The following is a 22,788-nucleotide window of genomic DNA, read 5'->3' on the forward strand; positions in this document are numbered from 1 at the left end:
CCATGGATAAGACCTGACAGTCTTATCATCACCAGGCTTTCCTCACTGCAGGGAAATACCCAGAACCCAACTTCTCCCCATCAATGCCCCAGCTCCTTACCACAGAGCCTGGGTCCCTGAGGTCCTGTGCAGACAGCCCCAGCAGTTCTGTGTCAGATTTGTACAACCCCAGCTCCTTCTCCATCCAACGGCTGCGCTTGGTGCTGTCCGAGCCAGCATCTGCACACGGGCAGAGCACCTGAGGCAGACAGACGAGAGGGGGCATGACTGAGCTTCCTCTAGTGCCTACACTCTCTCCTCCCCACCCCAGTCCCCCCAAAGACCCATCTTCTCATATGAGCCATCTCACAACAGCCAAGGGCAGGAGAGGCTGTGTGGGTCAGGGTCTCAGACCTCACCTCCAGCAGCGTGTAGCAAGAATTCTTCTTGAGGAAGGTCTTGGAAGCCTTCTCCCTCCATGAGTGAGCTGTCAGTACCTGCAGCTCTAACTGTCTCAGCTCTTCCAGCCCCACAGGTAGGTCCCGGCCCACAGCCACCAGGCCCTCTAGATCATCCAAGCAGGGATAGTGGTCACCATTCTGGAGATAAGGGTAAGAGAAAACTCAGTTCAACTTGTGAAGATCTACTGATTCTTACTTACTATACCTGGCCCTGAGCTGGGTATCACTGGGAAGATGAATTGGGCACATGGCCTCCAGGCAAAAAAATAAAAAATTAAAACAAAAACAAAAACAAAAACAGGGATCACAGTAAGGAGTCCTCACCTGTCTCTCTCCAGAACTCCTACATTAGCTCAGCCCCCAAAAATCTAGTCAGTTACCAGGACCACCATACTAGTTATTTTGTTGTGGTTTGCCTCTTCCACTCTCCTCCATGCCAATAGCCCCTGTCCAGCTCCACTTCCATACAACCTGCCTCCCTGGCTCCTACCATTCTCATCCTCTCTTCCCTCAGGTCATCCTCCCAACCCCTCACACTGCTTACCAAGCATATTTGTGCCTCCTGACTACGTGCCATGCCCCCTTCCTCTCTAGCCAACCCAACCCAGCACAATTCTATGTATGTGCCATCTCTTCCCCACTGGATTGAAGGCCAAGGCGGAAATGGGGTGAGGAGTGCAGGGTGGACGATAGGGTCCTCACTTGGATCTCATCCACATCAGCAATCCAGGCCCGGGCCTTAGCAAGAGCCTCCTTGAGAGCCTGGATGTTGGGTAGGTGAACAGGGATGTTTTCTGCCTCACGGATTATGGCCTCCAGTGTAGCTGGTGGATGCTTCTGCCTAAAGGTAGGGGAAAAAAGAGGACTTGGTCTGGGGTGGTCTGCCTCAACAGAAGCCCAGCCTGGCCACCAGATATATCTGCATAGGCCCCTGGGGCACCTGTTTTTCCTTCTGCCACTTGAGCCTACTTGTTTGTATTCTGCCTGTGGGTGTCTGCCAGTCCCTGTTTGTTCCAGATTGTATGCACCCAACTTCATCCTTCTACCATAGTTCCTTCTGCTTATCTGCCAGTCTGTCAGCCTGCTGGCAGTGCCTACACACACAACCCGTGGTATTAATTTGTTGCTGCAAATGTCAGATTGCCCTGTGTGGTATCTTTCTACCAACATTTGTCCATCTGCCTGTTGGTACTTGTGCTTGTATGCAGGTAACGTGTCAGCCTGTAGGGTTAGTCCTCTATATATCTCTGCATTTGCTCATCTCTGCATCTCTATCAGCCCATCTCTGCCTCCAGGGGTACATGGTGTTAAAAACAAGACAGGGAACTAAAGAGGAGAGGAGAATCAATACTTCAACACAGGATTCTGGTGCCCAAAGGTCACCCATGGGAATCATCTTCAGGTTCTCCACTAATTTTGAGGGTTAGAATAGGGCAGGAAGAGGTAGAAGCTGGACTTACCTGGCCTCCAGGCAGAGATGAGCCTTCTCCTCCCAACGTTCAGCAATGGTCAGTAGCTCCTGCAGCTCGGCCTGGGCCTTATCCACAGCAGGGCTGGGGGCTACACTGGCACCCGCAACCAACAGTCCCCGCATGACAGCCAAGGTGCCCCTTCGGGCTGAGGGGGCCAGCGTACATTTCACCTCATCCAGCCATCGTGCCTGTTCTACTTGCCGCTGGAGATGCTGAGCTTCAGGCACCTCCACTCCCAGCTGTCGCCCCTTCTCCAACAGGGACTGCAGTAATGCTGGACTGGAGGGCAGTGAGGCCAGGGCCTCACGGGCCTCAGCCTGGTAGGCCTCCACCTGTTCCAGAATACCCTATCAGGAGACAGGATGAAAAACAAGCTTCTTAGCTTTTGGAAGAAGCAAGCCTACCTTGGGTTGGGCTTTCCTCCACCTCCATGTCCTAAGACAGTGGTTCCCAACACTGACTAGCCATTAGAATACCCTGGGGGAATTTGTTCAAAATGCAGATTCCTGGGCCTGGCCCCTAGAGATCCTTAATAGCGGTTGGCTAAGAATCTGCACTTTATTTAACTCCCCAGAGGCTTCTGATGTATAGCACCAAGAGACCCTCTGCCCTAAAAAATGCTAAGCTATGTTTAACCTTCTCACAAACCCTCATCTCCACTGGTATCCGTTGCTGTCTCCATCCTTCTTCTTCTCTACCGTCACAAACTTTGCTCAACTTTCCAGGCCCAACAAATACCCTTGTCACTTTCTTCTCCTCCATTCTTCTCCAGGAAACATGCCCTTGACTCTGCATCCCATACTCATACCATCTGTTCCACAAATCCCATTTCCAAGAGGCAGTCCTTAGATCTTTTGCCTCACACTTTCCACTATTTCTTCACATGTGCATTTAGTCTTGCCCAAATACATTTGGTCTTGCCCAAATACTTCAAGATATTTAAGGGAACCAAGAGTGGCCTACTGCTCAGGTCCTCAATCCCCCTAATCCCTCAGCAGCACTGCAAGCCCACCCCTTCTCACCTTGACATCCCCAATCTGGTGCATGGCACAAGGCAGGTTGTTCATCTGGTCCAGAAAGGCCCGGAGCTCAGCCAGGGTCATCTGTAGACCAGCCACCCTGTGGGGGCTATGGAGTTTCACATATGGGGTTTCAGGTACAAACCCAGCCCCCTCCCTCCACCTTTCCTCACCACACCTTGCCCACCTTGATCTCTCAAGCCTCAAAGTTCTCCCAGAAGCCCAGGTTGGCTGGAGGGAGAGTTTTAAGATATGAGCATGTTTATATGATGAAGGGAAAGAATTGGAGAAGAGGAAAATATATTTGGGGGAATGGCTAGAAATTAACTAATGGTAACAGAAGATGGACTTTTTAATCCATCATCCTCCACTGTGAACTCTATAGCTGTGCAACTATGATCAGGTTTATGCTTCTGTGTCCCTTCCTTGCCCCTAAACCTTTCACTACTCCTCCCTGCCCACAAAATCCCTCAGCCTTGCCCTCAACTCTCCTTCAGGCACTGATAAAAAAAAAAAACACCTCTAGCCTTCTTATCACTGAGGCACTCCTCTCCATTCTAAGTTGCCTCCATTCTCCTTGCCCTCCCTAATACCTCCCAGGCCATCTCACAATCCAGTGCTGCCAGCTTCCTACTGATGTCCAGTCTGCCCAATGGTACACACGAGTTTCGCCCTTCATAGCACTTTTACTAGGTACTGGATCCTCAGCAGGCTATCTCTGTCCCAACACCTCATGCTGCTATACCCAGCTTCCTGGCCGCTGACCAGTCCCAGAGCCCGGGACACGCAAGCCTCCGCTTCACTCAGGCAATTCTTCAGTCGTTGCAGCAGCTCACTATTAGGAAACCTTCGCTCACGGGCCTCAGACTCTAGTGCTCTCAGCTCTTCGAGGCCTGGAGAGAAATGAGAGCAGCAAGAAGTAGGCAGTATTGAGGAAAGGCAGAGGAGGAGGGTTGGGGGTACAGAAGAAAAGGGAATAGAACTTGCCTGTGGAGTCCCTCCGTCCCCCCATCACTCACTGCGCTTCCGCCCATCCTCCACCTCCAGGGACACTCGCACTTTGTTGGCCCAAGTGTCAAAGGACTCGGCCCGAACCTTCAGCTTATGCAGCATGGCAGGAAGCTCATCCAAGGTATACCGATACCTGGATGACAAGGGGAAGGGAGCACACATCTGGCTCAGTGCTGCCTCCTCCTCCACGCACCACTTCTACCAGGTAGGCCCAATGCTCACCGTAGGTACTGCCGGCTACTGGAGCACTTGCAGAGGTCATTGATGTGGGAAAGGCAGACAAGGCCATCTGGACAGTCATAGCAGGCCAAGGCTGATAGGAAGCATGTGGTCTTGCACTTGATGCACTGGCGCTCATCATCTGGAAGCAGCTCAAAAGCCTCTCGCTCAGCCTCTGTGATGCCCTGGGAGTGTTCAACCCACACACATTATGTAAAACCAGAACAAGGTTGTGGAAACCCCCATCTCAGAGACCTAGGCTTAAATCTATGATGATGACAGTGGGGAAGACCAAACCCCACACAACTGCCTCTGTAAAGTTCAAACTCTTAAAGCTGGGGGAATCAGACAAAGAAGGGCAAGATCAGCGTGGGCCGAGGCAGAGAGAATTTTATAGAGGAAGAAAAATCAGATAAGCAAAAAGGGCCTTTTGGGCAAGAAAGGTGAGGAAAGTGGTAGACCAGGACACCAAAGAGTTGGCAATGTGTGGGAGTAGCCAAAATAAAGGACTGGCTAGCATGGAGGGTGTGTACCGGGAACAATGCTGGCTCTTCCAGTTACCCAGGGCCCACTGTTTTCCAGGTACTGTGTTGGCTGCTTAGCAGACAGAAGACACTGCATGCACACATTTAACTTATAAAAATTCAACTGTATGTGCTCGTGTCTAGTTTTTAAAGACACACATTTTTTCAGTGACATGGCTTCCAAACCTAAACCAATGACTTCATCTGTTGCTCAGATGAAGAAAAAGCAATCTATTCCAAAAATGGACGAAAAGCTGGCTGTGTTAGAATAATCAAGAGACAATACAATGTTAAACATAATGGGCAATTTTAGGGATTTAAAAGGGAAATTTTGACTATGACAATTTGTCTTATATAATGACTGTGAAACCTAACCCCTGCATGAGATACGAATCTACTGCATATTACAAATCCTGCTCCACTGCTTATTAGCTATGTGATCTTGAGGAAATTATTTAAACTTCTCTGGGTTTCAGTTTCCTTATCTTGCAAAATGGAGATAATAGTATCATCTTCATGAGGTTTAGCAATGACAAAGCAATAGAAGGACTTAGAAAAGCACATTAGCACTAAAAATAAGTGCTCAACCAACATTTACTGTTATTACCTCTAATTTTCAGACAAGAATACCTATTTCACAGGCCAATTTTATTTTACTGAGGAAGTCTCAAGAGAGTCAGCAACTTGCCCAAAATGAGAATTATGACTGCAGTCAATTTTGCCTTCAAAGGCAGAAAAGCCTCTAAGGGTGAAGCCCCTGGGTTTTCTTTTTTGTTTTTGTTTGGATCATGGACTCCATTGAGAAATGCATGCGAACTATGAGCCCTCTCCCCAGAAAAGCACTCACAAGCACATACACAATCTTTTAAAGAATATCAAGACGGGGGGTGGGAGTGGGGGGACAGAACCTTAATCTAAGATAAGTAAGGGCCAAGTGTAAAGAATTCTGAATGTCAGGATGAGAATGTCTATTCTCCCCACTTCCCTTTGGCTCCTTCCCATAGCTTAGCACAGCCAGAGTCATCATTTAATAACAGTGCTGAACGGCTCTTAGAGAGAGAAAATGATCCTTGAAAAGCCTAGGGGCTCACCAACTAATACAACAGACTGCAAGGCCCATACACTTACTAGAGCTGCAATTCTCCTTAGGGTTCCCCATGTTCACAGGAAAGTTATAAATGAGCTTTAAAATAATAAACTATTACCCAAAAAAGCAGCAAGGGGTCACTCAGGACCAGTGTTCCTTTGAAATCTTATGGAGGATCCTTACTAAGTTAGTTCCCTAACTGGGTAAGTGTAACTTTAAGAAGGCTGAACTATATGAGTGGGCTTTATAGCTCTGTAGCAGCAACCCCTAATGAGAAACCTATTAAAGTAGGACCTCCTCCTACTTGGTAATATTATTACTCTAGCTTGAGTTACTGAACCATCTGAATGTCATTAAATGGCATTTCCTAACAAAGGTTCCATATTTCAATCATTTTCTTCATGCAGCTCCTACACTTAAGTACAGTAATAGATGCTTTGACATAAATCACCTTGCTCAAGCTTTGCAACCACCTTGCAAGTTAGGTCCTTATTCTCATTTTACAGAGTGGGAAAGTAAGACTATGAGAGGTTAACTTGAAAAGGTCACCCAGCTAGTCAATGGTGGGGGTTTCCATAAGTCTATCTTATTGGGTTATTTAAATAATGATGAAAAGCAGCTACACCAGCATCTACTACTGGCCAATTACTTAACAAACCTTATCTTTAATCTGCTCAACTATCCAAAAAGATAAAAATTATTATAATCTCCATTTTTCAGATAGGGAAACTGACACTCAAGTGAGGTAAACTAACTTGCCTAAGGTTGCAAGTAAATGGCAGAACAGAGAACGGAACATGGTTTTCGATCATGTGTCTACCTCTTTTCACTACACCCCGAGAGTAGAGGCTACATCTTCTATTTCGTGGTGCTGTCCCTTCCTCCCCCAACCTCTACCAGATAAGGATGTCTGACCCAGGCACTCTCCCTACCACCCACCTTCTCCAGCAGGGCCTTTCGTAGACGACGCTCTTCCTGCACCATGATGAACATTTCCTTATGCACAGCCGCTGCCAGGTTCAGGTCCAGCTTCTCTGGGCAGGCAGCCATCTTACATATGAGCTCCTCATGGGAGAAGACGCAGTATCTTCGAAGCCGGCGGTAGTGCTCAATGCACTGGCGCCCAGCAGGCAGCTGTGAAGATTCAAGGTTGAGTGTGGCTGAGTCTGGAGGCCATGGTGCCTCAAGCTTCCCCACAACTCTCCTGCTTCTCCCTGTCAGCCCACCACACTCCAGACTCACCCAGTCAGCAGTGCAAAAGTTGACAGCCTCAGCAAAGTTGTAGCCTTGGTTGAAGCCACTGTGGTAAGCACGGGGGAAGGTGATGACGAATTCTCCAGCACACTGGTTTGTGCGGACAACCTGAGGAAGAAGATAGGCCGAAGTTGGTGAGACAGAGGTCATCCACAGTCCACAGAAACCTGATCTAAGTGCAAGGTCCTTAAGGAGACAAAGAAAAGCCTAAGGAAATATAGTCTGACAACAGAATCCCAAATCTTCCAACTCTGAAAAGATGGACTAAGGTCTCTACTCTCAAGTTTTTTATTTGTGTTGACAGACAATAGGAAGATTTAAGAGTCAAAACTAGGAAATGTACATACCAAAATATTTCAACTTCCCTGGAAATTTTTATAAAAATTTAAAACATCACTTTTCATTAACCTGATAAAGCATTTTCCATTGATTATTTTTATCCGTCATATATGCAGTTTCAATAGCCAAATGGTTCTACAAGGTTTGTTACAAAATCAGAAGATCCTGCCATTCTCCCCTCCCCAGAAGCAAGCTCTTTCTTCTGATTATTTTGGTATTTAACTTCAAAGTCTAAATAACATGCATCTAGACTATGTTAAAAATAGCTCCTTCTTTCTCAATTTGCTTAGTTTTCCATGCAGGTATTAATAATTTAATCCCAAACTTTCTGACAAGTACCCAAATCTCTCTCCTATCAATTTGCACCTTCCTATAACAGTCTCTCATGGAGCCTTCTGATTTGTTCCAATTGGAAGCAGCTGTCCTCCCTGGATTGTCACTCTCCTATTTCCTAGATTCCATGTCTTCCTCCTTCTTGGTTTATTCCTTTGAGCTCTAGTACACCCTCCAATTGCTTCCTGAGAAATGGTGGAAAGAATTTTTTTTAGTTTGAAAATGTCTCTATTCTACCTTCATATACTTGGTTGATAATTTGACAGGGTATAGGATTCTAAGTTGAAAATAATTTTGAAGGCATTGCTTCAGTCTTCTAGATTCCAGGGTTGCTGTTGAAATGTTGAAAGCCATTCTGATTTCTAATGCTTTGAATTAAACCTGTTTTCTCTGTCAGGTTTATAGGATTCTACTGGTTCTCGTATTTTCCTCCATGTATTTAATTCTGGTAACACATGTCCTTCAGTTCTGGAAAATTTTCTTGAATGATTTCTTCTTCTTGACTTTCTCTATTCTCTCTTTCCAGAACTCCTATTATTTAAATAAACCTTCTGAACAGATCTCTAACTTTTTCTACTTGTTTCCATCTTTTTCTTTTTATTCTATTTCCTGGGAGATTTTCTCAACTTTTTATGCTTCTAAACCTTTTTCTGAGTTTTTCACTTTTGCTAATGTAATTTTAATTTCCAAGAGCCCCTCTTTGTTCTCAGTTTGTTCCTTGTTAATATCCTGTTCTTATTTCATGTTTGCAGTATATGCCTCTCTCTGAAGATGTTAATAAGGTTTCTTTTTCTCTTTCCTTTCCTTTTTTCTATCTTATCTATCTAGATACTTTCACGTACCATACAAATCTATCTATCTATCTCTCTCTCCACACGCCATACAAACCATGAGAAGTATATAATCACTGGCTCACATTTCCCTTTTAAAATTTACTTCTCTCTGCCTCACTGTTTTCTCCAAGTTACTTTTTTTTTTCTGTTTGATTCTCTATCATTTTATAGGTTTTCCTCAGTTTTCTGTTAATCTGAGGCCATCTCCTTATATTTAAGAGTAAAAGACAAAAAAATTGAATGGAGGCTCTGAGTGCATAAGTGAAGCTTGGTAACAGTGAGCTTATGGTAAGATGATCTGGTTGGGCCATTTACTTTGGGAAAACCTAAATGTTTTCTCTCAGGCCAATCAGATTCCCCACAGAGAAAAACCAATTTTTCTGTACGAAAAAGGCCTGACTGCCAGTGTTCCAAGAGCCAAGAGGAAGAAGGCTGGGAATCTCGGTATCCACTACATATACATTGATGAATCTTACTACTGTCACTAGTCTACCCTCAACTGTACCTGGAAGACTTCAATGCAGAGATCTCCAGTTCTTTTGAAAGAGTAAGGGAGGGTCAAATTCCTAGCTGCCCAGCATAGGAGATCTCACCACTTCCTACTTGAGCCAATACTTACTTTCATCCCATCCATCTTTACCCCCAGAATGCTTGGTGCCACCAACTTCTGAACCTATTGGTGAATATGCAGTGTAAACAAGGTTGGTTCTAAATGTCACAAGTACTGGCTTAAGATTCAGTTTTCTTGTCTGGTTTCTAGTTTCCAAAATTTTGTTTATCATTGTCTCCTCTCATTTTCTTCATCTCTGTGATTTACATTTAAAAAAAACCCCTTTTTGTCATTTTAGTGAGGTTTCAGTAAGAAGTGGAAGTAGCCATGTGTATGATTAATTTGCCATCCTTACTAAGAAGTCTTACAAAGTTTTTAAGATAAATATTCAACACTGGCAAAGATACAGTGAAATGGGTATCATGCAGGTAAGGGGATCAATAGATTCCACTCTCTGGAAAGCGAATTTAATCATATGTATCAAGAACCTAAAATATTCATACCCTTCAAACCAAAGATTCCTCTGCCAGGATTCTAAATCAATTTGGAGAGAATCAATGAATCTTTCCACTCATGAAAATGAAGTATCTTCACATTTATTCAGGTTATTCATTAGTTCCACTCCTCAAATCTATCTCTACTTAGAGACAGCATCACTATTTCTTACCTTTATTATTGGCCTGGCCACCATTACCAAATGCCAGAATGGTTTTCCAAAACATGCAAATCTGACCATGCCATGCCTCTGCTAAGAGTTCCTCACTAGAAGTCCCATGTCCACATGATAAAGCCAGGCAAACTCTTAACTCTTTCTTCAGGGCTCACCTCCTCTACAAACCCTCTCCTGACCACCCCATCCTAAATGACCCAGTCTGTTGTCTAACAGACTTTATTCCACTTGCTTACTCATCTCAGACCTCCACTTAGCTATGCATACCCTAATGTGGGGAACTGGTTTATTTACCTTCAGGATGCTGACCAGAGTCCTTGCACACAGGAGCTCTAGCAATATTTGCTGAATGATCTAGCCCCAGCGTTAACTTTTTTTTCTCTTTTTAAAATTTTATTGTGGTAACACATTTATAACATAAAATTTCCCATCTTAACCATTTTTAAGTGTACAATTCAGTGGTATTAATTACATTCACAATGTTGGCTGTCATCACCACCATCCATTACCAAAACCTTTTCATCACTCTGTGTCCATTAAGCAATAACTCCCCCATTCCTCCCTCCCCAAGCCCCTGGTAACTGTTAATCTGCTTTCTGTCTCTATGAATTTGCTTATTCTAGATATTCATATAAGTGGAATCATGCAATATTTGCCCTTTTGTGTCTAGCTTATTTCACTAGGTGTAATGTTTCTATCTATTGATGGAAACTTGAGTTGTTGCCCCCTTTGGTTATTGTGATAATCCAGCCTTAATTTTATAGATGTGAAAACTGAGCCCTAGAAAAGCCTCAGGCAGCAGAGCCAGGAGTAGAACCTAGTGCTCCTGACTCTTCCTCTCAACTGGCCCCCTAATTTTGGCAATGTCACTTTACTCTTTTTTATATAGTTGTTTAGAAAAGCTCTCCTCACATTCTACAGCTGTTAAAAATGACTATTATGAATGGTTAAAAAGTAAAAACCCACATCTCTATGAGCTGATTAATAGATAAAAAGAACACGGTATATATACACAATGAAATATTATTCAGCCATAAAAAAGGAACAAAGTACTGATACACACTATGACATGGTTAAACCTCAAAAACATTATTCTAAGTGAGAGAAGCTAGACACAAAACCAATGATAAAATTCATACACTCAGTAGTGCTATGTCAAAATTTACATAGAATACTAGATGGAAACATAACAAAACATTTAGGGTGGAGGAAACAAGGATGATTTTTCTATTTTCCGTTTTTTAGAAAGAGGTCATATTTCTTTTTTGACAAAAATAATACTTACATTATATATCTATAAAAAGAAATGGCCTCTCCCACCAAAAAGGCCCCAGGGAGGGGGCTAAAGATAGCTCTGGGGGAGATCCAGCTAGTTAAACTGCAGCATGCCAGCAGAGACAACATGAAAATCACAGATGCCTTGGATTGTACAGATACTGCCAAGGCCAAAAAGCCTGGAGATGTTGAGAACTACCTATAGGAGGGATAGGGTAAAGATGTATCAGCTAGCTGGCCAGAGAAGCTGGTGAACCATAAACAGGAGAAATACTGTGGAGATGGAAGCAAAGAACACATGTTTAAAAGTCTATGGTACGGTTGCTGCAAAGGAGAGGCTAGGCCTCCCTGTATTTGTGCCTAAGAGTCTCCTCCTGAATGCCTCTTTGTTGCTCAGATGTGGCCCTCTCTCTCTGGCTAAGCCAACTTGAAAGGTGAAATCACTGCCCTCCCCCCTACGTGGGATCAGACACCCAGGGAAGTGAATCTCCCTGGCAACGTGGAATATGACTCCCGGGGAGGAATGTAGACCCGGCATCGTGGGATGGAGAACATCTTCTTGACCAAAAGGGGGATGTGAAAGGAAATGAAATAAGCTTCAGTGGCAGAGAGATTCCAAAACGAGCCGAGAGATCACTCTGGTGGGCACTCTTACGCACACTTTAGACAACCTTTTTTAGGTTCTAAAGAATTGGGGTAGCTGGTGGTGGATACCTGAAACTATTAAACTACAACCCAGAACCCATGAATCTCGAAGACAGTTGTATAAAAATGTAGCTTATGAGGGGTGACAGTGGGATTGGGAATGCCATAAGGACCAAACTCCACTTTGTCTAGTTTATGGATGGAAGTGTAGAAAAGTAGGGGAAGCAAACAAACAGACAAAGGTACCCAGTGTTCTTTTTTACTTCAATTGCTCTTTTTCACTCTAATTATTATTCTTGTTATTTTTGTGTGTGTGCTAATGAAGGTGTCAGGGATTGATTTAGGTGATGAATGTACAACTATGTAATGGTACTGTAAACAATCGAAAGTACAATTTGTTTTGTATGACTGCGTGGTATGTGAATATATCTCAATAAAATGATGATAAAAAAAAAAAAAAAAAAAAAAAAGAAATGGCCTCTCCCACCAAAAAGGCCCCAGGGAGGGGGCTAAAGATAGCTCTGGGGGAGATCCAGCTAGTTAAACTGCAGCATGCCAGCAGAGACAACATGAAAATCACAGATGCCTTGGATTGTACAGATACTGCCAAGGCCAAAAAGCCTGGAGATGTTGAGAACTACCTATAGGAGGGATAGGGTAAAGATGTATCAGCTAGCTGGCCAGAGAAGCTGGTGAACCATAAACAGGAGAAATACTGTGGAGATGGAAGCAAAGAACACATGTTTAAAAGTCTATGGTACGGTTGCTGCAAAGGAGAGGCTAGGCCTCCCTGTATTTGTGCCTAAGAGTCTCCTCCTGAATGCCTCTTTGTTGCTCAGATGTGGCCCTCTCTCTCTGGCTAAGCCAACTTGAAAGGTGAAATCACTGCCCTCCCCCCTACGTGGGATCAGACACCCAGGGAAGTGAATCTCCCTGGCAACGTGGAATATGACTCCCGGGGAGGAATGTAGACCCGGCATCGTGGGATGGAGAACATCTTCTTGACCAAAAGGGGGATGTGAAAGGAAATGAAATAAGCTTCAGTGGCAGAGAGATTCCAAAACGAGCCGAGAGATCACTCTGGTGGGCACTCTTACGCACACTTTAGACAACCTTTTTTAGGTTCTAAAGAATTGGGGTAGCTGGTGGTGGATACCTGAAACTATTAAACTACAACCCAGAACCCATGAATCTCGAAGACAGTTGTATAAAAATGTAGCTTATGAGGGGTGACAGTGGGATTGGGAATGCCATAAGGACCAAACTCCACTTTGTCTAGTTTATGGATGGATGTGTAGAAAAGTAGGGGAAGCAAACAAACAGACAAAGGTACCTAGTGTTCTTTTTTACTTCAATTGCTCTTTTTCACTCTAATTATTATTCTTGTTATTTTTGTGTGTGTGCTAATGAAGGTGTCAGGGATTGATTTAGGTGATGAATGTACAACTATGTAATGGTACTGTAAACAATCGAAAGTAAAAAAAAAAAAAAAAGTCTATGGTAAAGTTTCTTTTAAAAAGTTAAGGATTACTCTGCCTAGACACCCCTGAAGATTGAAAATGTGATTAAACAAGAGGAAGGGGGTAGCAACAAACAAGATAGGATTTAACAAAGGATTACGAATACTGAATCTTTATATAAATATATATTTTTGGATGCTAGAGCATTAGAATAGCTAGAAGAAATAAAAAAAAAAGACTTTAAATATTAAAGAGCAACATGACCTTCTATGTATAAGCATCTTAACTATCCAAATCCTTAAGACAATTCTTTTCTACTCTTAGAATTTTCCTTGGCATTACAGGCAAGGATGATGCTGTGCTATGGGTCAGGCAGAGGAGCCAACGTTCAGACCCAGTGTCTACTTGTAAAGCAAGAGAACTGAAAGAGCTCCTGATCATCTTAACATTCCAAGTCCATGCCAAGAGATGGAAACAATCCAAATGTCCTTGAACAGATGAGTGGATAAACAAAATGTGGTATATATACACGATGGAATACTACACGGCAGTAAGAAGGCACGAGGTTGTGAAACATGACAACATGGATGAACCTTGAAGACATAATCTGAGTGAAATAAACCGGCACAAAAAGAGATACTGTATGTTACCACTAACGCGAACTCTGTGAAAAATGTAAAATAAATGTCTTATATTGTAGAATGTAGGGGACCTACAGATAGACAGCAACTAGTGAAGGGGAAACAATAATCTAATAAGAACAGATTAAGTTATGGAGAGTAATCTTAATGTTATGGGAATGCTCAGGAATGACTATTGTTTGTTAATTTTTGGGGGATATGGAAGGAACATGTTGGAAGCAATGTAGTTATTTCAGGTTATTTGTTTTTCTTATTCCTTTGTTTGGTTATGGTTTGTTAATTTTCTTGGCGTAGCATAGGAACATGTTGGAAGCAATGTAGTTACTTTAGGTTATTTGTTTTCCTTATTCTTTTGTTTTGGTTTTGTTTGAAATGTTTTTTATTGTTTTTTTTTTAATTTTTTGATAAAGTTTAAAACAAAACACATTACAAGTCCAATAATTCTTAAACAGGGTGAGGGGGAGAGGGGAAAGGACAGCCCCTTTCTGAGTGCAGGAGGGTTGCCTGAACTGTTGTAGGATGCCTTCCCCTGCCCAATTCCCTAGATACTATTAGCCTTGGTTAAATATCACTACAACATATAATAAAAATTGTTACTCGTAGGATGTGAACTTACCTGAAAACAATTGAAGGCAAGAAGAAATTTGGGTGAGAACCACTGACCTAGTCTAACTGCTAGTGTACAGATGCCCAAGGATATCTCAAGGAGACATTAATTCACTATTTACGGTCTGCCTACTATGTTCCATGCACAAGACTAAGTGGCAGGGTGGCCAAGGTCAGAGGAGGAAGAGAAGAGGAAGGAGTAGCATAAACTAAGACTTAGAGCAGGGGTGGAGAATGTACTAATCTTTGTTCCTACAGGACTGTTGATCAGGCTGTTTTAAGATCCAAACCAAAAAATAATTGGATGATGCTAATCAATACTAGAAATTCCCAGGAATGTAAAATTCCTCACAGGTAAGCCAGGTTATATACCCCACATGTTTTACGAGGTGGGAGAGAAACACACAAAGGAGGAGGACAGGCTAGCACCCTGGGCTCAACTTTTCAATAAAAAGACCTACCCACTCCTCCAAGAAAGGTAACAGTACATAAAGTATGGCAGAGACTGCAAGTTGTCCCCTAATATTTATTCTTGCCATCTTTCAAATAACATGACCTCCAATTTGTAGCTGGTACATGAAAATCCAGAAGAACCACAATTTCCAATTTCCCTTATAGTTAGATGTGGTCAAGTGACTAAGTTTTGACTAATGGGAAATGAGTGGAACTGATGAGTGCCTTTAAAAGTAAGGAGACTTATCCTGCCTTTCCTTCCCCTATTTCCCTTTCCCACTGGCTGGAACATGGATGTGATAAGCCACCCCTAAGGTGCTGCCCTCAATCACATGACCCAGAGGACTCACCAACACATTGTATGTCTAGCTAGTATTATTTTGGGTCTCTATTCGAGTGGCCAAAACCTATAGCCTAACTAATACAGAACAGGAACAGGAAAGGGGCAAAGAGTAGATTCCAGACCACAACCACTACAAATGACAGCACTAAATTATTCCTGCCCCTTGTACCTGTTTCCTGGGTACTCACCGGCACGCCATGGGACATGAGGGTGTTGGGGTTCATGAGGGTGACAAGCTGGTGCAGGAGATCAGGCTGGCTATCAAATAGCTCAGGTGTCAGCTTCTTCATCACCTCTTCCAAATGTTCTGCTGCAAGCGAGGGTACTCCATACCAGGTCTTCGGCTCACCCCTGTACAAGTGGAAAGGACACAGAGTGGTCACACCCACGGTCATGCAGGGAGCCTGCCCTGACTGCCTCCCTGGCTCCCCAGGGCCCCTGCTCACCAGTGGAGGTAGTTAATGGAGTAACTCCAGTGATCCTCAATATGCCAGCAAAAGGCTGAGAAGACCATGCCCACGTAGAGCCAAGGCACCTTCATGCCTGAGATATCTGCATTGATGTGGCACAGTACAGACTGCTCCAACACTGGCATCACATTCAGGTTCCAACCACTGGTAGCATACTCCTGTCAGGTCAGGTATTTATGGAAAGGGGATGAGGGTTATGCTAAGGGAACTGAGATCTTAAGTCAAGTTATTTGTTCTAGCTGGGGGAACCTTAACTTTGAGGTCACAGACCTTTCTGAAACATCTATGGAATATTACAGATCTTCTCCCCACCAAATGCATACACATGGAATTTTGCCTTCAATTTCAGAGAGGTTTACAGATAAACCTACCCACCCAAGTATCTGGCAAGTTAAAAACCCCTTTCTCTGGACTAAACTGTACCCATTCATGAGGCAGATGTGGATCCTCACTTTTTTTTTTTTCAATTTTTTTATTAGAGAAGTTGTGGGTTTACAGAACAATCATGCATAAAATACAGGATTTCCATACCCTACCCCACCACCAACCCCTTGCCTTGGTGTGGAACATCTGTTACAATTGTTGATAGCACTTTTTTATACTTGTACTATTTTTTTAACAGTAAAGACCCTCACTTTTTCCTGCAGATACAATCCCGTTAGTGAGACATTTCATATACCTTCTCACTTAATTCTTATTTGCAAAATAGATACTATCCCCATTTTATAGATAGGGAAAGAGGTTAAAGAAACAATCTCATGTCTGCACATGCCAGGCACTAGGCCATGTTCTTTACATGCATCATTTCATACAAATCTCATAACAACCATGTGAGGCAGGCACAATTATCTCCACCTTACAAAGATACTGGATCTTTCAGATATTAAATGACTTGCCTAAGCTCACACAGCTATCAAACACCCATGAATCTGCTTACCTCCTCCTCAGGGGTTAGGTGCCGCTTACTATCACTGACAGGGAAACCACTGCCAAATTCTTTGGAATGGATGTCAGCCCCATACTCAACAGTCACATCTTCCTCAATGCTATTCACCAGCCGCCAGAATTCCTTCTCTACAAGTTCTGTGGGCACCATCTGGGGGAAAAAGAATAGCAGGTAACTGTGGCTCATCGTATCTTGGCCCCAATGCCCCAGAAGAGCCGAGACCATCAAGCACCAATACCTACGACCCTAGCCCCAACACTATCCCAGCTCTCCAACACCTACGTGCACAGGCATGTTGAAATAGTCAGCTTTAAAGGAGTCAGCCATCTCGCCAAAGCTCTGCAGAGTGTATTCCCGGGTAGCCTGCTCAAAGCCGAAGGCTTCAGGGGGCCTCTTACACTCCTGAAACCCAAGAGAACTTGTCACAAAGGCAGAGGCAAGAGGCAGAGAATCCTCAAAAGTGCAACTTGAATACTGGGTAGGAGTAGGGAGGGAGAAGAGTCCTAGGTCTGCAATTAAGGCCCCTTTTTAGCGCTACCTTTTTCTTCTACCACTTCAGCTAAATTAGTCTTTTCATTTCTCACATGCACTTCCACCATGCCTTTGCTCATACGGTTTCTCTTGATTGGACTGTCCTCTCCCACTTTCTTTCACTGATTCTTCAAAACTCAACTTCAGTCCCAAAGTCTCCAGGAAGCCCTCCCTCATCACTACAGCCCATGATCTTTCCTTCCTTCAGGACTTTACTATCTAAACCATGGGCTCTCAGTTAATTATGCAATCCTATGCTCTTCTGCCATCATTTCTTTTCTCTCTAGCTAAAATATGAATTCATACAGGGTGCTCAGGGAAGCTTTTTCTATGTCCAGACTGGAACCACAGGTCTGGGAAAATGGCACTGAATAATCTAACACTTTGTAGGATGGGAAACTAAGGCACCAGCTTCTACAGTGACAAACCCCTGACACTATTCTTGTTCTTTAGGCTGTCTCAGAAGACAGGACGTACCTTACTTTGTACCTATGCTCAAGGTTTTAGATGAGAACTGTGTGTAGCCCAGAGTCAGACACACATCCTGCTCATTTCTGAAAAGTGTATGCCAATCTGGTTCAGTGGCCCACAATCACTTAAGAGAAGGGAGCCAAGTAGAACTGACATCTTCCTTGTCCATGATGTTTGTATCCAAACTCCTCTACACTACCAAGGCCATTATGCACTGCTCTGACCTCTTTCTTCATTTGTGTCCACATACACATCTGGTCTCTATGACCACAGTGAGTCCCTAAAATAAGACAAGAGACTATCAATGAATGCCTGCCCCCAGAAACTCAGAGGGAAAGGTAGTTGATGAGCACCCAAAATTTGGATGAAGGTATGCAGCTCATGAAACGTCCCTGCTAGATTTCCCAGGCCTCTTAGACCTCACTGCTGTTTCAAGTACTCTCCTCACTGCCCCTACCTACTCTAGGTACATTCTCCCCTATATACCTTTGCTCCTGCTATTCCTCCATCCCCTGGTCTAGAACACCTTCCCGCTCTTCTATGGTTAAAGTTTACATTATTGCAAACCAATCTAAATATCACAATAGAAGGAAAACAACTAAGTAAATGTTATACCCATATGATGGACTATTATGTATTCTCTAGAAGAAAAACAAACATACCTGTGAACAAATTTAATAATACAGAAAAATGATTATGAAATAACAAATGAAAATATATAAAAAAGATCCCAAACTTATTAAAGGTAGTTATATACGCAACAGCAAAAAGATGAGAAGAAAATATACCAGACTATTAACGATGGTTATCTCTAGTTAGTGGGATGATAGGTAATTTGTCTATTTTCCAAGCTTTCTAAAAAACAAACAAACAAAAAAATCCTTGGAAATCAAAAGAACAATTTTTTCCTTAATATTCCTGTCCTTCAAATCTCATTCCCCGTATCTTCTAAGACTGCCCTTAGTCATTTTTTTCTCCTCTCAACTCCTACATCTTAGAGTTTCTAACACACAATTTAGCATCTGATTATACATCATCACATAATCTGTCTCATCATAAATCTTGCCTCCCCAGGTGGTCTGGGAGCTCCCAAAAGACAGAAGCCAAGTCTTTCCCCCAAAGCTCTGTTCAGCCCAGCCCCACCCCAGACATTCAAAACATAAGACTGTGACTGAGCTAGGAGGTTACCCTCAACAAGGCCAGATGAAGGAAGGCAAGAACACCCTATGAAGCAGATGTAGACTGGAGCTAGGGGGGCCTTACCGCCATGACACACTTTGGGCACCGCCAGACACCCTTGGGGATCTCAGGCAGAGGTGGCAGAAGGCAGAAGATATGGTAGTTGTCATCACAGCCATCACACAGTAGGAGTTTGTCATCCTCATCCCCTCGGGAACACATCCGGCATACATATGACTCAATCTGCCAGGGGAGGGAAGCAAAAGGTCATCAACTTAAGCCCTGTCCAGCCTTCAAACATCAGGTTCCTCCAGAGTCTAGTCCACAGTCCATTATAAACCCACTCTGCTTGCCAGCTGGATCATTCATAGCCCTTGTACTGGCTACTCATGCTAGGTCTGGAGTCTAACTGCATGCATGTATCAACTCCCCAAATAGGTAGAGCTGTGAGAGCAGGGTCTTTATCATTCTATCTTTGACACCCCATTTTCATTCATTTGATAAAAGCTTACTGAACACCTATGTGTTGGCACTATGCTGACTCTGCAGTCACAGAGATAAAACATGGTATCTGCCTTTTAAGAGCATACACATGCTCTAGAGATGCAGGCTTACAAAAATTAAACCACAGTGTGAAAACTGCCAACAGAGGTCCATAAAGGGTACTGTGAGAGCCTAGAGAAGGGGGCACTCAAATCAGCTGCAGATAAAGAGACAGCATTGAGGAAAAGACTTCATTGAAAAGGTGACACTTGAAACTGGCTGAAACCTAAAAGCAAACTGAAGTTTGGCAATAGCACAAAGGCACAGGAGGAAAACCTTCCAGGTGGAAGAAACAGCATGTGCAAAGCATGGGGGAATGAAAGAGCATAGTGTATCTCAAGGGGAAAAAAATGAACATACCTACAAGTAGTTCAGTGTGGCTATAGCAGAAGAGTGAAGTGGGCAGTGCTAGGGAATGAGGCTACAGGTCAGCAGGGACTGGATCATGCATGGTAATAAGGAGCTTAGCCTTTATCCTGAAGCAATGGATAATAAGTCTCCTTCTCTGGACCCTTCCAGCATGTCTTATGTTGACAGCACTTGATCACCCTTTCTTTTTCTTTGTTCCATGTGAGTTGGCCTTATTTCCCCAATTAAGTGAGCTACCTGAGGGCAGGGCCCACAAGGCCTACTTTTCTGCTTAATGCAACCTTAAAGGTCCAGTGTCATGCTGGGGAAATGCTCGTTGAAGGACTGAGAAGCAGAACACTGGGAACTCAGGGCTAGTGCTTACAAACTGGGCATTGCTGTGGTTCCTCCGCAGCCGCATGGTCATCTTGGTGCAGGGCTCTGGGCTGTGACTCAGCTCATCTTTGCTCTCTAGGAAGGCCTTGGGTGAAGCTGACTCCACCTTCACCTCCCCACCTGACTCCTCCTTTACCACCACAGTTGGGGGACACTCAGGTCCTTCCTTATCTAGGAGAGAGAAAAGCAACTCTACAGGTCCAGGACAGTTAGGGACCTGCCTCCTCTCCCCAGTTGAGTCCATCCTTCATACTGTCCCAGCCTATTAGGCCTCACCTTTTTTCCGCAGAGTCTTATCCTTGGCCATGAGGCCCAGGCCCATCATCTTGGGGCCTGCCCCATAGATCTGTAGCTTCTTCAGCTCCGGATTCTTTTCTATGTCTTCCTCTGTGGGTTCCGGCTGGGAAGAAAGAAAGAAATGAATCAAGACTGCTATCTGGGGCAGATTACCCCATCCTAAAAGAACAATAGCTCAGATTATATATCACCTGGGCTCATGCCAGGGGCTGAGACATAGGCAGGCCAGGGCAAGAATTCAGAGCTATTTTTTGGAGACTGGGGTAAGTGAGCTCCCTCTTCAGCCTTCTCTTGGAAAGAAATTAACACAGGATTTCAATTTCCTCAACTGTACAATGAGAATATTAATTCCTACTACCTTATAGTGACGAGGGGGCTGGGGGATAACATTTACTTAAAAAACCTAATAGTGTTTGGCATAGAGTAAATACTCAATATATGATAACGACTAACATGAACTGCTAAATTATATGCTTCAATGAGCCCAAAGACAGTGTCTGTCTTGTTCTCTTATATTCTCAGTGCCTAGAAGAATGCCTGGCACATAAGCCTCTGCCTAGAGGTAGGATATAGGTGTAAGGAGAAAGAAGAGTTGTACCCCAATGAGCAAAGTGAATCAGGAAAGGAATATGGCAGACAAGGACAGACATGCCAAGATATTGTATGAACAGATCAAGACCCAGCTCAGAAGCTCACCTGAGGGTGGAGGAAAGAACAAGAGTGAAGCCAAAGAGGTGCACTAGTGCTCAGAACTCAGAAAACTGAAAAAGGGGATTAATGGAACAGAGGGCATAGCCTCAGCCAGAGAGAGGGAGAGTACTCTCTCTACCCCAAAGCCCTAAAACAGAAGAAGGGAAGTACTCACATCAGGCTGTAGTCTCTTGGCCCGCCGGCCATAGCTATTGAACTTGGAAGGCTGCACAGACTGTCGAAGGGGGATGCTATGGGGTTTGTACTCTTTGTCCTTCTCCTCATTATCAAAGGGACGTGTGTTGCACTGCTGAGGACAGGTGAGGGGTAAGAGTCAGGGCATGGGACTCCAGCCCCCAATAGCAACGGCTTCCCTTGCACCCCAATGGCAACCAAAGATGTGATTCCACCCACCTGACCCACATCAGTAGCCCCCCACTCAATTGATCTTTCTCACTGACCCCAGCACACACTTTGGAAATTCTTCTCAGCACCTTTGCTTATGTCATTCCTTCTTCCAACCACCTCCCAATCATCTCCCCAACTGAACTAGACCCCATCTCTCTGCAGACCTCTCCAGCTTAAAATGTATCTCTTTCCTCTGAATTCCTCTATTACTTAAGGACTTATCACATAAACAGATAGCATTCTAGCCCTGCAGACCAGATAACTCTAGGACCTTTGACCCTGGGTAATATGGGAACTGAATAAGCACCAATAGTAAAGGGTAAAGTTTAGCTCCCAGGTCCCTAGTTCACTGAACCAATTCCATTAAAAGCAAGTCTAGAAATTTGTGTCTGGAGATAAAGCCTCCTTCCACCCCAGCCTCATGTCCTTACCACCAGGTTGGCTCCAGACTGGTACATCTCATAGGGATAAACAATGCGTTCATAGTGGGAGCGCAGCAGGGAGCCAATGTTTTTGCCCGGTGGGTAGTTGAGACGTTGGGCCACCCGGGCCCACCGACGATCCTTGCAAATGGCTTCATAGCCACCTTCCTCTACCACAATCTGAAAGGACAAGTGGGAAGGGACATGGATGTGCTGTGTGTAATGCACATGGGGGAGTAGGTCTGTAGAAAGGACAAGGAGGACAATTCCAGCACCTCACATCACTGGGGACAACCCTCTCCTCCCAATACCACCACCCAGCCTCAAACTGCAACAAGAGCTGCCAAGAAGTTCTGATGATAGCTTGTGTGCTGCCAGGTTGTGACCCTCCCATTTTAGCCCAGAGATGCAATATCCAAACCAAGGGGGTCCCCCTGAGTAACAAGGCTATTTGTGTGTGTGTTCTGGGGCAGGGTAAGAAAAATCTGTTCTTACTTTGCTGAGGCTGTAGAGGTCCAATATCCGGCGTTCTACATTGGGAATTTTTAAGGAGGAGCCCTGGATTTCCCAAAATTTGGCAATCTGGTCCAAGTAGTTCAGTTTCACTCTTGTCTGGGCCTGGAGAAAAAATGGCTCAAAGAGACCACCCCCTCCCCTTCCCCCTATACCAACTCCTGTCTTCTGGTTGAATCTTAGGGGAGGAGAAAGGGTACAGAACAGCCTACCTACACTACCCAGGGCCTCTCCCAATGAACTGGATTCCAGTCTCTAGGCAGAGCTTAGCCCCACCTGCTCTCTCACCTCTGACACCTTCTGGTCATTCAGATAAACCCAAGATTCCAAAACAGAAAGGGTCACAACAGTCAAAGCTTTACATACATTCTCTCTCAATTTCCTTTACAGGGTTGTGTAT

General features: G+C 44.1%; 1 protein-coding gene across 12 annotated transcripts in view; it reads right to left on the reverse strand.

Annotated features, from left to right (window-relative positions):
* Positions 1-22,788, reverse strand: part of KDM5C (lysine demethylase 5C) — a 32,218-nt gene that overhangs the window by 2,707 nt on the left and 6,723 nt on the right. For 2 of the 12 annotated variants that reach the window (XM_037822615.1, XM_037822616.1), the window contains exons 3-22: positions 22,371-22,493; positions 21,885-22,055; positions 21,221-21,355; positions 20,335-20,458; positions 20,048-20,250; positions 18,856-19,014; positions 16,873-16,992; positions 16,582-16,740; positions 15,621-15,802; positions 15,363-15,525; positions 7,015-7,134; positions 6,712-6,906; positions 4,165-4,346; positions 3,951-4,075; positions 3,677-3,824; positions 2,935-3,031; positions 1,901-2,259; positions 1,143-1,281; positions 399-578; positions 101-238 (exon numbers count right to left, since the gene is read on the reverse strand). In XM_037822615.1, coding sequence (XP_037678543.1) covers positions 101-238; positions 399-578; positions 1,143-1,281; positions 1,901-2,259; positions 2,935-3,031; positions 3,677-3,824; positions 3,951-4,075; positions 4,165-4,346; positions 6,712-6,906; positions 7,015-7,134; positions 15,363-15,525; positions 15,621-15,802; positions 16,582-16,740; positions 16,873-16,992; positions 18,856-19,014; positions 20,048-20,250; positions 20,335-20,458; positions 21,221-21,355; positions 21,885-22,055; positions 22,371-22,493 — 3,222 coding nt within the window. Of the gene's footprint in view, positions 1-100; positions 239-398; positions 579-1,142; positions 1,282-1,900; positions 2,260-2,934; positions 3,041-3,676; positions 3,825-3,950; positions 4,076-4,164; positions 4,347-6,711; positions 6,907-7,014; positions 7,135-15,362; positions 15,526-15,620; positions 15,803-16,581; positions 16,741-16,872; positions 16,993-18,855; positions 19,015-20,047; positions 20,251-20,334; positions 20,459-21,220; positions 21,356-21,884; positions 22,056-22,370; positions 22,494-22,788 lie in introns of all 12 variants that reach the window. The other 10 variants (XM_037822620.1, XM_037822623.1, XM_037822612.1 and 7 more) reach the window with 6 other exon arrangements.

The sequence above is a fragment of the Choloepus didactylus genome, chromosome X (genome assembly GCF_015220235.1).
Source record: "Choloepus didactylus isolate mChoDid1 chromosome X, mChoDid1.pri, whole genome shotgun sequence".
NCBI classification, from domain to species: domain Eukaryota; kingdom Metazoa; phylum Chordata; class Mammalia; order Pilosa; family Megalonychidae; genus Choloepus; species Choloepus didactylus.